This window comes from Nansenia antarctica, assembly GCF_963989245.1.
Source record: "Nansenia antarctica genome assembly, contig: SCAFFOLD_231, whole genome shotgun sequence".
Lineage (NCBI taxonomy): Eukaryota > Metazoa > Chordata > Actinopteri > Argentiniformes > Microstomatidae > Nansenia > Nansenia antarctica.
The window spans coordinates 84,849-98,151 of NW_027662923.1; the positions used below are offsets into that span (position 1 = coordinate 84,849).

The 13,303-nt window shown below is 43.3% G+C and overlaps 1 protein-coding gene across 1 annotated transcript in view; it reads right to left on the reverse strand.

Moving 5' to 3' along the window:
- LOC308175382 (clathrin heavy chain 1-like) overlaps window positions 1–12,570 on the reverse strand; it is a 35,950-nt gene extending 23,380 nt beyond the window's left edge. Inside the window, exons 1-7 of the mRNA XM_080551055.1 lie at window positions 12,443–12,570; window positions 6,767–6,974; window positions 5,419–5,687; window positions 4,726–4,887; window positions 4,460–4,573; window positions 4,149–4,322; window positions 5–202 (exon numbers count right to left, since the gene is read on the reverse strand). Coding sequence (XP_080407181.1) covers window positions 5–202; window positions 4,149–4,322; window positions 4,460–4,573; window positions 4,726–4,887; window positions 5,419–5,687; window positions 6,767–6,974; window positions 12,443–12,484 — 1,167 coding nt within the window. The 5' untranslated portion in view covers window positions 12,485–12,570. The remainder of the gene's footprint in view (window positions 1–4; window positions 203–4,148; window positions 4,323–4,459; window positions 4,574–4,725; window positions 4,888–5,418; window positions 5,688–6,766; window positions 6,975–12,442) is intronic.
- Between the last annotated feature and the right edge of the window lie 733 nt (window positions 12,571–13,303).

A 13,303-nucleotide genomic window follows, 5' to 3' on the forward strand; every position in this document is an offset into this window, starting at 1 on the left:
GTACCTTGGGTGCGTTGGCAGCCACCTTGGCAGCCTCGGAGTAGTTCCCTGCTGCGAACAGAGTGTTGAACTTGCGGGCGAACAGCTCCTCAGCCCCCGCCAGGTTGTTGCGGACGGCCATGCGCAGGGCCAGGTCTGGGTTCTGTAGCACGTTGGTGATGTAGGGGATGATGTTCTCCTCTTCTACACACACTGACAACACCTAGGAGAAAAGCATTTGTACACATGAATACAAACACTGACGGGACTTGATATGAGAAAGAGCTAGGAGTGTAACGGTACACAAAAATCTTTTGGTACAGCAGGATAAAAATGATCCATAACATTGCTTTATAAAAATAAAAATAATTAATTAATTAAACAATGTTTACTGAACACACAATAGTCTTTCTTTCTGAAATAAAAACAGCCCGCCAATACTGCTGCAACCTACTAATAAAAAAGTATGACAAATGTACTGAAAAGTAAATCAAAATAAATATTCTCTAAAATAAATAAAATAAATATCCATTAAGGTGCAGCATTTAGAAAATTAACTGTATTTGAACTGTGCTGTACTTGTATAATAAAGTTACATTCACTGAAAAGTAAATAAAAATATATCTTCTCTCAAATAAATAACAAATATTATTTATTATTATATATTATATATATATATAAAATAAAATAAAATATGGTAATTCATAGCACAAAGCTGTGGAGAGTGTAATGTGGGCATGTGCATCTAGAGAGGAACTGTTTCAGAGTGTTCCACAAAGGCCCAAAACCGCCTGGACAAAAAAAAAAAGTCCTAGGCTCACAAACTTTCTTGGACAGATGTTTTTTTTCTTTTCTTGTACCTGTGAATTTCACATTCGGATGATGCCGTCTCAAATGAGTGAGCAAGTTCGATACACAGCCAGCGGCACACCACAGTTGAACAATGCTGGCATATAGCTTTGGTCCGATCCACCTGTCTTTGACAATTGTCATTGTGGTTAACTGAGAAGCCGTTATTTTCCCAAACAGGAGACTTCAAGTTCAAGCTCTAGTTTATTTGCGTTCGCCATAACAACTGCTAAACTACTGGCCATCTCTCTGTGGCGTGTATGCGCATGCATAGGAATACGTGTACCGTTACACCCCTAGAAAGAGCAGGTTTTCATATTGTTCTACTCAAACCATACATATGTACGTAACAATTACTTCCAATGCAATGGTACAGCTTTTTTGTTCAGCTAATTTCTATGTTTGAGTTCACTTGTGTGCAAAAATACAGTTAAGACAATTCCATTACATGACGTTACATTCTGAGAAGTGGATTCATGAGGTTCCTGAAATCCCCAGACGCCTAACCCCAGGGAGCAGTGTTTGTGTGTGATACATCCGCTCGTATTGTTGAGGCAGACTCGGGGTGTGAGAGCCAAGGACACGAGGACGCCCGGCAGGCCCTCCCACTGTGTGTGTCACATGCTGCTCTCTGCTGGAGGGGCTACAGCAGCACGTTATTTACAAGAATGAATTCAGCTAAGGTCATCTGGTAACATGCTACATCACCGATGGACACTAACAGATACACACGCTAGAGTTTGACATTTCAGATGGAATGCTCAGAAATCCACATGTAGGCAGACACAAATACACTGAAGTCACAGGGAAATAAATACACGCTAGGATTGTCACGATGCCAAAATGAGACCAACGCCAGCTTGAGTATCACGATTTTGATTCTTAAACGATACCACAGTAACCAAAAAAACATCAGGCAAAGTAAAATAATATCCTATTAAATAATGAATCCATAATGTGATTTGATAGCTGACATTTAGTATACTATGATGAACAACAAATGAGTGAACACAAAATAATTCTCTCCATTTTTACATTACATTACATTAAATATTATACTAAATATAAGGTTATATAATCTGCCCATAATACAGACCCAGGTCTCATCTCAATGACATTAATATTTTAATGATGCCTATAGGAAAGATGCGTGGCTCATTTGACATGTTGCCTCCGTTTGACTGCATAGCCTTGGAACATCTTTTAAAAATAGGCTTTGTGATTTCGGTCGGCTAGCTGTCATCATTAGCTCTATAAGCAAAATAATGTGAGATTTATCTTCTGGCACCTTCTTATCAACAAGCTGGGGACAGCCAGCGTCATCACTTGCGGCTACCGTCCCTCTCTTTCCTCCTGTTCGTTGTGTTAGTGATTGTTTAGCGTTATCTTGGCCATTCACACTTACCCACTAAGAATGCCAGATCACACTGCCCCCTGCCCCCCGTGAGGATAGACAAATTACACAACCATATCATATTCCTCACAGCTCAAAAGTATTATATAAAAAATATAAATATATATAAACAAAAAACACTTTCAAATGTAAAAGTGAAAGCACTTTAGGCTTGACAGGTAGACCATATGCGCATATACGACACTCATGAAGCAAAAACCGAAATGACTCCACAACGCAGATTTGTAGCAATCCGGGGCTTCCTCAACTAAGGCTTTCACACCGGCAAAGAACCGTGCCGGTTCGCGTTTGCGTTCGGAAACCTCAGAACGTTGGCGCTGTCTGGCGAACGAGCCCGCGTTCATACAGTGTATCGTTCGCCAGACAGCGCCAACGTTCTGAGGTTTCCGAACGCGAACGCGAACCGGCACGGTTCTTTGCCGGTGTGAAAGCCCTAAACCTGTTGCCATGTTCTCAACTCCAGTCGCCATGAACAAACTTTTGAACAAGGTGCAACTGCGTTCCAGACAAACTCCACCTCCGACTTTCAATGAAACGCAGCATGAACCGAAAAACTGCCACGGTTCACTAGTGTATTGAACCGTGTACTGTGTATTGGTACTGTGTACCGTGTATTCACTAGTGTATTGAACCGTGTACTGTGTATTGGTACTGTGGTACTGTGTACCGTGTATTCACTAGTGTATTGAACCGTGTACTGTGTATTGGTACTGTGGTACTGTGTACCGTGTATTCACTAGTGTATTGAACCGTGGATGGCGAACCGTACGGTTCAATATAAAACCGAGAACCGTTGCACCCCTACTACACAGTCTTGTTTTCACAATGCCATATATAGGCCATTATATGGAGCTCTCAATCCAACACTTAAACACTGTACTGTATATCTGAATGCTGAGAAGAGGAGCTGGAGCAATAGACAATATGTAGCCCATAAACTTTCCACCCTTCTGCATATTTGATGGTTCTGTGTTTTGTACAGGAAACTCATAGACCAGCCCAACAGCTTCTAATTACTGAACATATTGAAACATCACATTTCCGAAGGTTCTCCTGTTGACATACTGAGACTCATACTTGTCCTTTCCTGTGGACACTAGAGACTCATACCTGTCCTTTCCTGTGGACACTAGAGACTCATACCTGTCCTTTCCTGTGGACACTAGAGACTCATACCTGTCCTTTCCTGTGGACACTAGAGACTCATACCTGTCCTTTCCTGTGGACACTAGAGACTCATACCTGTCCTTTCCTGTGGACACTAGAGACTCAGTGGTGGTGGTCTAGTGGAGGGGTAGTGGTGGTCTAGTGGATAGTGAGTTGGACTTGTGATCGGAAGGTTGTGAGTTCAAATCCCGCCTGAAACCACACCACTACTAGTGTGCCCTTGGGTAAGGCACTTAGCCCTCAGTTACTCCAAGGGGAATGTCCCTGTAATTCGTAACTGTAAGTCGCTTTGGATAAAAGCGTCTGCTAAATGGCAAAATTAAATTATTAAAATTACTCATACCTGTCCTTTCCTGTGGACACTAGAGACTCATACCTGTCCTTTCCTGTGGACACTAGAGACTCATACCTGTCCTTTCCTGTGGACACTAGAGACTCATACCTGTCCTTTCCTGTGGACACTAGAGACTCATACCTGTCCTTTCCTGTGGACACTAGAGACTCATACCTGTCCTTTCCTGTGGACACTAGAGACTCATACCTGTCCTTTCCTGTGGACACTAGAGACTCATACCTGTCCTTTCCTGTGGACACTAGAGACTCATACCTGTCCTTTCCTGTGGACACTAGAGACTCATACCTGTCCTTTCCTGTGGACACTAGAGACTCATACCTGTCCTTTCCTGTGGACACTAGAGACTCATACCTGTCCTTTCCTGTGGACACTAGAGACTCATACCTGTCCTTTCCTGTTGACGCCGATGATGCCAGCGGTGGGCTCATGGGGCGCTGTAACAAAGATGGTCTCCCCGCTGATCCTGTTCATGTAGATGCAGGTACCCGTCTCCAGGTCATACAGGTGGATGTAGCCATACTTAGTGATGAGAAAGACGACATCCTGCTTGGAGCTGATCTAGAGGACAGAGGACAGAGGACAGGGACAGAGCTTCATCACTACCTGTACGGTGACCAGTATTACTGTGAAGGGCCTGAATGTCTGCAGAAAACTGGTTTGGCTACTTGAATGTCTGATTGAGCTGATTCGAGTACCTGCATGGCTACAGGAAAGTCATTCTGAGCTTCGGGAGGGAAGAACACGTCCACGGCTTTCTTTGGAAACGGTTGATTTCCGGTCGGAGGGGTCCCCACTTCAATGATGTGCAACTAGAGGCGACACACAACGACACGTTCAATGGAAATATAACAAGAGAATTGTTTTCCCCATTCGTCAAATGACCTATTTTTTTTTTGCTGTGTTTCCCTATTCTACCTCACAGCCCTGCTACCTCACATCTCCATGCTGGGCTGAGTCATACCTTTCCTCCAGCCTGGCCTCGCACAGCGAAGCAGAAGAGGGTGGACTCCTCTGTGTTGCCCTCCATTTTGAACTGGGCGAACCCGGCCGCGTGGCCCTCGATGGGCTGGGACACCTTCCTGTCCACGGAGTACAGCTGCATGGCCCCCACCACACGGTTTTGCTGGAGACAGGAAATACTGTACTCAGATGATGCACTATCTGTTTACAATTGTACAGAAATGCAAGTAAACATCTCAAGATGATGTTCCAATTCTATTAATGCAGGGCTTTCCTGCAGTGAAAAGTCTTAGGCGGACCGTCTAAGATCAATTGATAGCGTGTAACTAGCGTGTAAGTTCTGAATGAATGGCGAGCGTACATGCTTTTCTATCATACCACTGATGACATATCAGGGTCTTGAAATGTTGTTCCATTTCATAGGGGAGGATTTCAACCACTGGGTAGGGGTAACAATAAGAAATGGGATTGGGCCTAGGTGTCTCTTTATCTTTCTACCATTATCTCTCTCCCTCCCCCTTTCTCTTGCTCACTCGCTTCCATGACATCTTATTTATTTATTATCATTTATTTATTATCATTGCAGGATACATTTTTGCACTTTGGCCCCCTCATTTATGGAATGACCCATATACAGTATAGACTATCGAGAGTTGACAGAATATAAAATCACTTTCTCCATCTTTTTCTCTACCTGTGCTGAAATTCCAATGAGGAGCAGCCATTTCTGTTTGGCGTCAGTGCGGTAGTTGATGATTTGACAGCCTGCAAGACTGGAGTGTCGGTCAAAGACTTTGACTGGCTGTGTGTCTCTCTCCATACTCCAATGGTAGACGGCGTTGTCTGTGACCAGCGCTACAGTGTTGAGGGAGATCCATTTCCAGAAAGTGACATCATCAGTCATGGTGTGGGCCTTCATCTTGCTCTTCATCTCAATGTTGAAAATCTGGAGTGTTTTTGCAGCTGAAATTCAGAGAGGCAGGTTTAGATAATCTTAGTCTAGCACTCCCTTATAACTAACTACTGACTACTACAAATTACCACACACAGACATCAGATTAAATGAAAATAGGGTAATACCAAATTCCACTAAATATTGGTTGTGATGGTTTGGTGCAAGTACCACCACATGACCATACAAGACAGTAGTTGCAATGCATGATCAACAACAGACAACCAATAATGTGATATGGCCTGCATTTAGTTTAGGCCATAAGACAGCTGAACTGATCACCCCAACCCCCCCCCCCCATTTGTATTTTTGTTGACATAAGGAAATAGCGTTGATTCAACCAGGATTTTGTCATGAATTACAGGACTCATGACAAAATAGGTTGACGACGGATGTAGGTATTGGTTGTGTCTGAATGCAGATTAGGCCAAAATAAGACCAGAAAACAAAAAGATGTGATGGGTATAAGAAGTGGCCAGAAGCATTGGGATGCATTCACACCCATTCTATCTATCTGCAAAAGTGAGTATTTGAGCTTGGCTTTAGAACCTGCTATTCTCTACCTCTCTAGCCTATTCCTGTGAGCCTAACTCAACACTGAAAAACATAATACTGGTGATTTAAACAAATATGCAATGTAACATATACTGTGCAAACACGGTCCAAACAGGATTACAACCACAACTTGTGATATATAAAATTCAACTCACCATCTGCAAACATATAAGAAAGCAGTAAGAAAAGAAAAAAAGAGCAAAATCAAGCAAAAATAGACAAAGCATTCATGATAGTATGACAGTTTGACAAATATATTTGACTTATTGTTAATAAACTATTAAAATGTACACTTTATTTAGCAAATTACAAGTACTTAACTGGCTGGGTTTTACAAAACAACATAGAAATATAGGCCTGTTGAGGACATTAACAAGTGAAGCAGATTGTGATATGTCTAGATTGATAACTGACAAATGCAAGAACTAAATCTATAATAAATGGCGCTTAGGTGCATTAAGTTGATACTGACAGTCTTGGTGAATCCTTTTCTGCAGAGGTCAGTTTGGTATTCATGCTGAGTTGGAGGCCTTACCTTTGAGGGCAATAACTTTGCTGGCTGGGTTCATGATGGCGCTGTCAGCGGAGATGGGCCTGCGGATGGGCGTGTTGGGGTCGGCCATGTCGATGATCACCACCTGCGCCTGCTCGCCCACCTTCTCTCGTATACAGATGAACTTATCAGACTCCATCGTCAGGGTGCTGAAACCAATGTTGGCCGGGTTGATTCCCAGGTTCTGGAGCTAGTTCAAAAGGATGGACGAATAACAACAGTACACAGTTGGAATCATAGATCCAGATACTAGTGAAGAAAAACAACAGTACACAGTTGGAATCATAGATCCAGATACTAGTGAAGAAAAATAAGTTAATGATGTCAGATAGCGAGCCTGAACCATTTACTTTAACCAATGGATACAGTATGCCTGTAACATTGCTTGCATGCTTTTGACTTTAATCTCGTTATGTAGCTAGCTATATTATATAAACATTTATAAAAGGTCGCTTTCAATGATAATGACTAGCTTATTGGTGTGCATATTAAGATAAACCAAGCTCAAATCAAGAGTGATGGATAGATAACTATCTAGCTTATTCAATTCAAACAGATGCATGTAGGCTGTCAAGTGATTTTTTCCCAATATCGTACTAAGTTAGATTAGCTAGTTAGTTAGTTAGCTAGCGCTGTGTTAGCATCCTCCTCTATCCAGTCCTAGTAATACTACGGTATTGACAGATGGAATCGGAGGCTATGTCCTTATCAACAAAAAAATTACTCCGCCAAGCAAGACACAGTTTATACACTCACCAGCCACTTCATTAGGAGTAGCAGGTTGGACCCACTTTTGCCTTCAGAACTGCCTGAATTCTTCTGGCATATATTCAACAAGGTGCTGGAAACATTCCTCAGAGATTTTGGTCCATATTGACATTATAGCATTACGCAGTGCCTGCAGATTTGTCACCTGCACGTCATCCATGATGCTAATCTCCCGTTCCACCACATCCCAAAGGTGCTCTAGTGGATTGAGATCTGGGGCCTCATTTACAAAGCTTTGCGTAGAACTGGTGTAAAATTGCGTACGTAGACAAGCAAGAACGTTCACTTCACGCACACTAACATTCGGATTTATAAACCGGTGCGCACGCAAGTCTCACGCTTGCTTCCTTTTATATATCACAATGAACTTTACATTTTGCGTACGTGAACGAGCGTCTTGTCCCACCCTTTTAATGCCCATAGTTGCCTATAAATGGTCAGTGGAACGCCCCCGACAAAACAACAACAACGAAAAACTCTGCCAGACCATAATATATACGTATATAATATCTATGTGCCAGACTGCATCGACAACGGAATCAGTTTAAACTTTATTTGTTGTACTGTTCACCTTATTATTTATGATAATACATTTCATAACATCCAAGTATTGTTTACTAATTACAGATCCAATTAAATATGATTCCCAATTGAACTGTACAACATATTTAGGGGTTGTTTTGCAAAAACAGATATCTCTGTTTGTATTATTATCCTAAATCATTGTTTGTTTGTTTTTTAGATAAGATTCAACCTTATTGTCATTGACAGAGTACAAGTACTAAGAACTCGTCATCTAACCAGTGCATTGTGCAAAAGCCATGAGTGGTAGGCTGTGGCGTTTAAACGATGCTCAATTGTTATTATCTAAGGGGCCCAAAAGTGTGCCAAGAAAATATCCCGCACACTAGGCTTGGGTGGTTTCCAATATTTGATACAGATAGACAGTCTCCAAATAATACTGTGATTTACGGTTAAACCGTGGTTTTGAGTATCATGACTGTACCATTATTATTTTCACACAATGACGAAAATGTGCCTAATCTAATAATAGATTAATAATAGAGTCTGGTGCTGGAGTAACGGTGTCGGGCTCGAGGAGCCAGACAGCTAGTCTGCCTGGCGATCTCCTCTGGGGCTGCCGGCCACGGGGTCGTGCGGCGGATCCTACGCAATAGGCAGGGGATAATTGGATGCTAGGTTGGGTGCAATTGGATACCAAATTGGGTGAAAAAGGGATAAAATCTGAAAAACAAATAAAAAAATAAAAAAAATATTTATAGCGCTTTTCTAGACACTCAAAGACGTCCATATCACCAGATAGCCAACAAATAGTGACCGATGGGAGATGCCAGTTTTCTCATTAAGTGAGATTTAAATAGCCTAATATTATTTTTTCTATTGGCTCATTGTAATTATTATCCATAGTAATGTAGCGTGTTTGCTCTGTCGTTTCAGGAGCATATAGGCTAAGCGGATTCAGCTTTTTTTTGCGCCGATTTTGTTGTCAATGTTTTTCATGAAATTAAACTGCATTTGCTTTGTTACTGTTCACATGTGTGGTGCAGTCACATTCACATAGCCTATAAGTAAACATTAAGTTTGAATGATTTACTGAGCTGGCGTAACTTTTTTCAAACCACACACCATGTCGGCTATTTCAGCACCACGCACCATGTCCACCTACTTCTCACTACTCTGTTACTGTCGCATAGTTGTAGCCAATAAAGGCCTATATGTAGGCTATATAGGCTATTATATATCATTTATATACCTAATACCAACATCAAAATAGATTGTATGCCTCTACAAATCATATTACACCAGGTAAAATCCGTCACAACTTGGAATAAATTGACGGAAATCCGTCGTAGCGACGGAGAACTTTAATCCCTGTGCCACCACTAGTGTGCCCTTGAGGCCCTTAGCCCTCAGTTACTCCAGGAGGAAAGTCCCTGTAATTGTAAATCGCTTTGGATTAAAAGCGTCTGCTAAATGGCAAATTCTACCAGGCAACGTTTTTCCAATCTTCTATTGTCCAATTTCGGTGGGCCCGTGCAAATTGTAGCCTCAGTTTCCTGTTCTTATCTGACAGGAGTGGCACCCGGTGTGGTCTTCTGCTGCAGTAGCTCATCTGCTTCAAGGTTCGACATGCTGTGCGTTCAGACTAGATTCCCTTCTTTATCCCTTGGTTGTAACGAGTGGTTATTTGAGTCACAGTTGCCATTCTATCAGCTCCAACCAGTCTGGCCATTCTCCTCTGACCTCTGCCATCAACAAGGCATTTCACCCATTCTGATGCTTGGTTTGAACTTCAACAGATCATATTCACCATGTCTACATGCCTAAATGCCTAAATGCATTGAGTTGCTGACACGTGATTGACTTAATAGATTTAGGAGCAGTTGAAAAGGTGTACCTAATGAAGTGGCCGGTGAGTGTAGTTCTTTCACTGACTGATGATGATGGATGATGGTAAAGACTTAATGTTAGCTCGCTAACTCAGCTCGCTTTGTAATACCCCTCGAGTAGCAGAAAAGTACGTTTATTTAATTGTTTTGTGATCAACTTTGTATTATTCTTTTTAAAATCATTCTTATTTTTTTATTTATTTAGTGGAAGGCACATTTGGCAAGCTTTATACCCGCCACAGACGACAATCACAAGAGGAACAATCAGAGTGAGTGAATGAAGGACTTTATTACAAACTGTGGTCATCTGATTGAGATACATGATGAGTATCCGACTGTCTGTCCATAGTGGATGTATGGAGGAGGACTGTCTGTCCATAGTGGACGTATGGAGGAGGACTGTCTGTCTGTCCATAGTGGATGTATGGAGGAGGACTGTCTGTCTGTCCATAGTGGATGTATGGAGGAGGACTGTCTGTCTGTCCATAGTGGATGTATGGAGGAGGTCTGTCTGTCCATAGTGGATGTATGGAGGAGGACTGTCTGTCTGTCCATAGTGGATGTATGGAGGAGGACTGTCTGTCTGTCCATAGTGGATGTATGGAGGATGACTGTCTGTCTGTCCATAGTGGATGTATGGAGGAGGACTGTCTGTCTGTCCATAGTGGATGTATGGAGGAGGGCTGTCTGTCTGTCCATAGTGGATGTATGGAGGAGGACTGTCTGTCTGTCCATAGTGGATGTATGGAGGAGGACTGTCTGTCCATAGTGGATGTATGGAGAAGGACTGTCTGTCTGTCCATAGTGGACGTATGGAGGAGGACTGTCTGTCTGTCCATAGTGGATGTATGGAGGAGGACTGTCTGTCCATAGTGGATGTATGGAGAAGGACTGTCTGTCTGTCCATAGTGGACGTATGGAGGAGGACTGTCTGTCTGTCCATAGTGGATGTATGGAGAAGGACTGTCTGTCTGTCCATAGTGGACGTATGGAGGAGGACTGTCTGTCTATCCATAGTGGATGTATGGAGGAGGACTGTCTGTCTGTCCATAGTGGATGTATGGAGGAGGACTGTCTGTCCATAGTGGATGTATGGAGGAGGACTGTCTGTCCATAGTGGATGTATGGAGAAGGACTGTCTGTCTGTCCATAGTGGATGTATGGAGGAGGACTGTCTGTCTGTCCATAGTGGATGTATGGAGGAGGACTGTCTGTCCATAGTGGATGTATGGAGGAGGACTGTCTGTCTGTCCATAGTGGATGTATGGAGGACTGTCTGTCTGTCCATAGTGGATGTATGGAGGAGGGCTGTCTGTCTGTCCATAGTGGATGTATGGAGGAGGACTGTCTGTCTGTCCATAGTGGATGTATGGAGGAGGACTGTCTGTCTGTCCATAGTGGATGTATGGAGGAGGACTGTCTGTCTGTCCATAGTGGATGTATGGAGGAGGACTTTCTGTCTGTCCATAGTGGATGTATGGAGGAGGACTGTCTGTCTGTCCATAGTGGATGTATGGAGGAGGACTGTCTGTCTGTCCATAGTGGATGTATGGAGGAGGACTGTCTGTCTGTCTGTCCATAGTGGATGAATGGAGGAGGACTGTCTGTCTGTCCATAGTGGATGTATGGAGGAGGACTGTCTGTCCATAGTGGATGTATGGAGGAGGACTGTCTGTCTGTCCGTAGTGGATGTATGGAGGAGGACTGTCTGTCTGTCCATAGTGGATGTGTGGAGGAGGACTGTCTGTCTGTCCATAGTGGATGTATGGAGGAGGACTGTCTGTCTGTCCATAGTGGATGTATGGAGGAGGTCTGTCTGTCTGTCCATAGTGGATGTATGGAGGAGGACTGTCTGTCTGTCCATAGTGGATGTGTGGAGGAGGACGCTCTCCGGCTCGTGTGTCAACATGCCCTGTTTCATACACATTAGTTCATCTATAAAGTATCCTTATGTTGAACATGTCAGTCAGTGCTTAGCTATAATGGGTAATTGATACAATAATCGGCTAGCTGTATCAAACATGGCCATTTGACACAGCACTAGCCAGCTAGCTAGCTGTCATCTCATGTACTATAGCAGCTAGCTAGCCATCATCTCATGTACTATAGCAGCTAGCTAGCTGTCATCTCATGTACTATAGCAGCTAGCTAGCCATCATCTCATGTACTATAGCAGCTAGCTAGCCATCATCTCATGTACTATAGCAGCTAGCTAGCTGTCATCTCATGTACTATAGCAGCTAGCTAGCTGTCATCTCATGTACTATAGCAGCTAGCTAGCTGTCATCTCGTATGCTAACGGGGGGGGGGGGAGGTCATCCATCTGGCCCAGGGTGTTGGGGGGTTGCTGGCTTGTAAGCTAGGCACATCACGCCGTGTAGGGCTACTGACAGACTGTGTGGGTAAATTGGCTAGGTTAAACAGCTAACCTCGCTCCTGACAGCCGCTGTGACCGTGTAGATGTTATTAGCTGACGTACCTGCAGGTGCTCCTGGAAGCGGATGGGCAGGATCTGGGCCATGGTGGTGGTCTCCCTCTGGCTGCTCCGGGGGTCTGAGAGGCTAGCTAAAGCAGCTAGCTGGCTAATGGCAGCCTCCTAGCAACGACCTCGTCACTGAGCGGTCCTCGGTGGGCGTCAGTCAGAAGTGAACATACAGTCCCGATACATGTGAATATGATATGTTTTATATGTTTTAGCTGTGGTGCCACAAGGGAATGTCGAATGTGTCCAAAGTGTCCCAGCCGGGTGTGAGCGGGCTCTCTCCACTGCCTCAACGCGACGGACGGCGGCGGGTCTCAGGCTGTGTTCGAAATGGCATACTGCATACTAGCATACTCAATGAGTATATACTGCATACTAGCGTACTCAATTAGTATATACTGCATACTAGCATACTCAATTAGTATATACTGCATACTAGCATACTCAATTAGTATATACTGCATACTAGCATACTCAATTAGTATATACTGCATACTAGCATACTCAATTAGTATATACTGCATACTGCCTACTAAATTCATAATAAGTATGCCAATACCAGCCGACCGAAAATCTAGTTACATACATGTCTTGCATACTCAAATTTCACATACTCTACAGTGTGAACGCACTGCATACTCAAAACCTACGTCATATCTAGTATGAGTAGTATGCTAGTACGCCATTCCGAACACAGCCTCAGTCAGATGGATCAGCCTGTCTCAGACCGGAAGCAGCCAGGCACCTCTCTCTCTCTGGAAGGACATCCCACTCAAACACACTAAACCAACATGCCACCTGCCATTTGACTTTTGCTATTGATAGGGAACACTTTAAAAAAAAAAAAAAAGGCTTTAT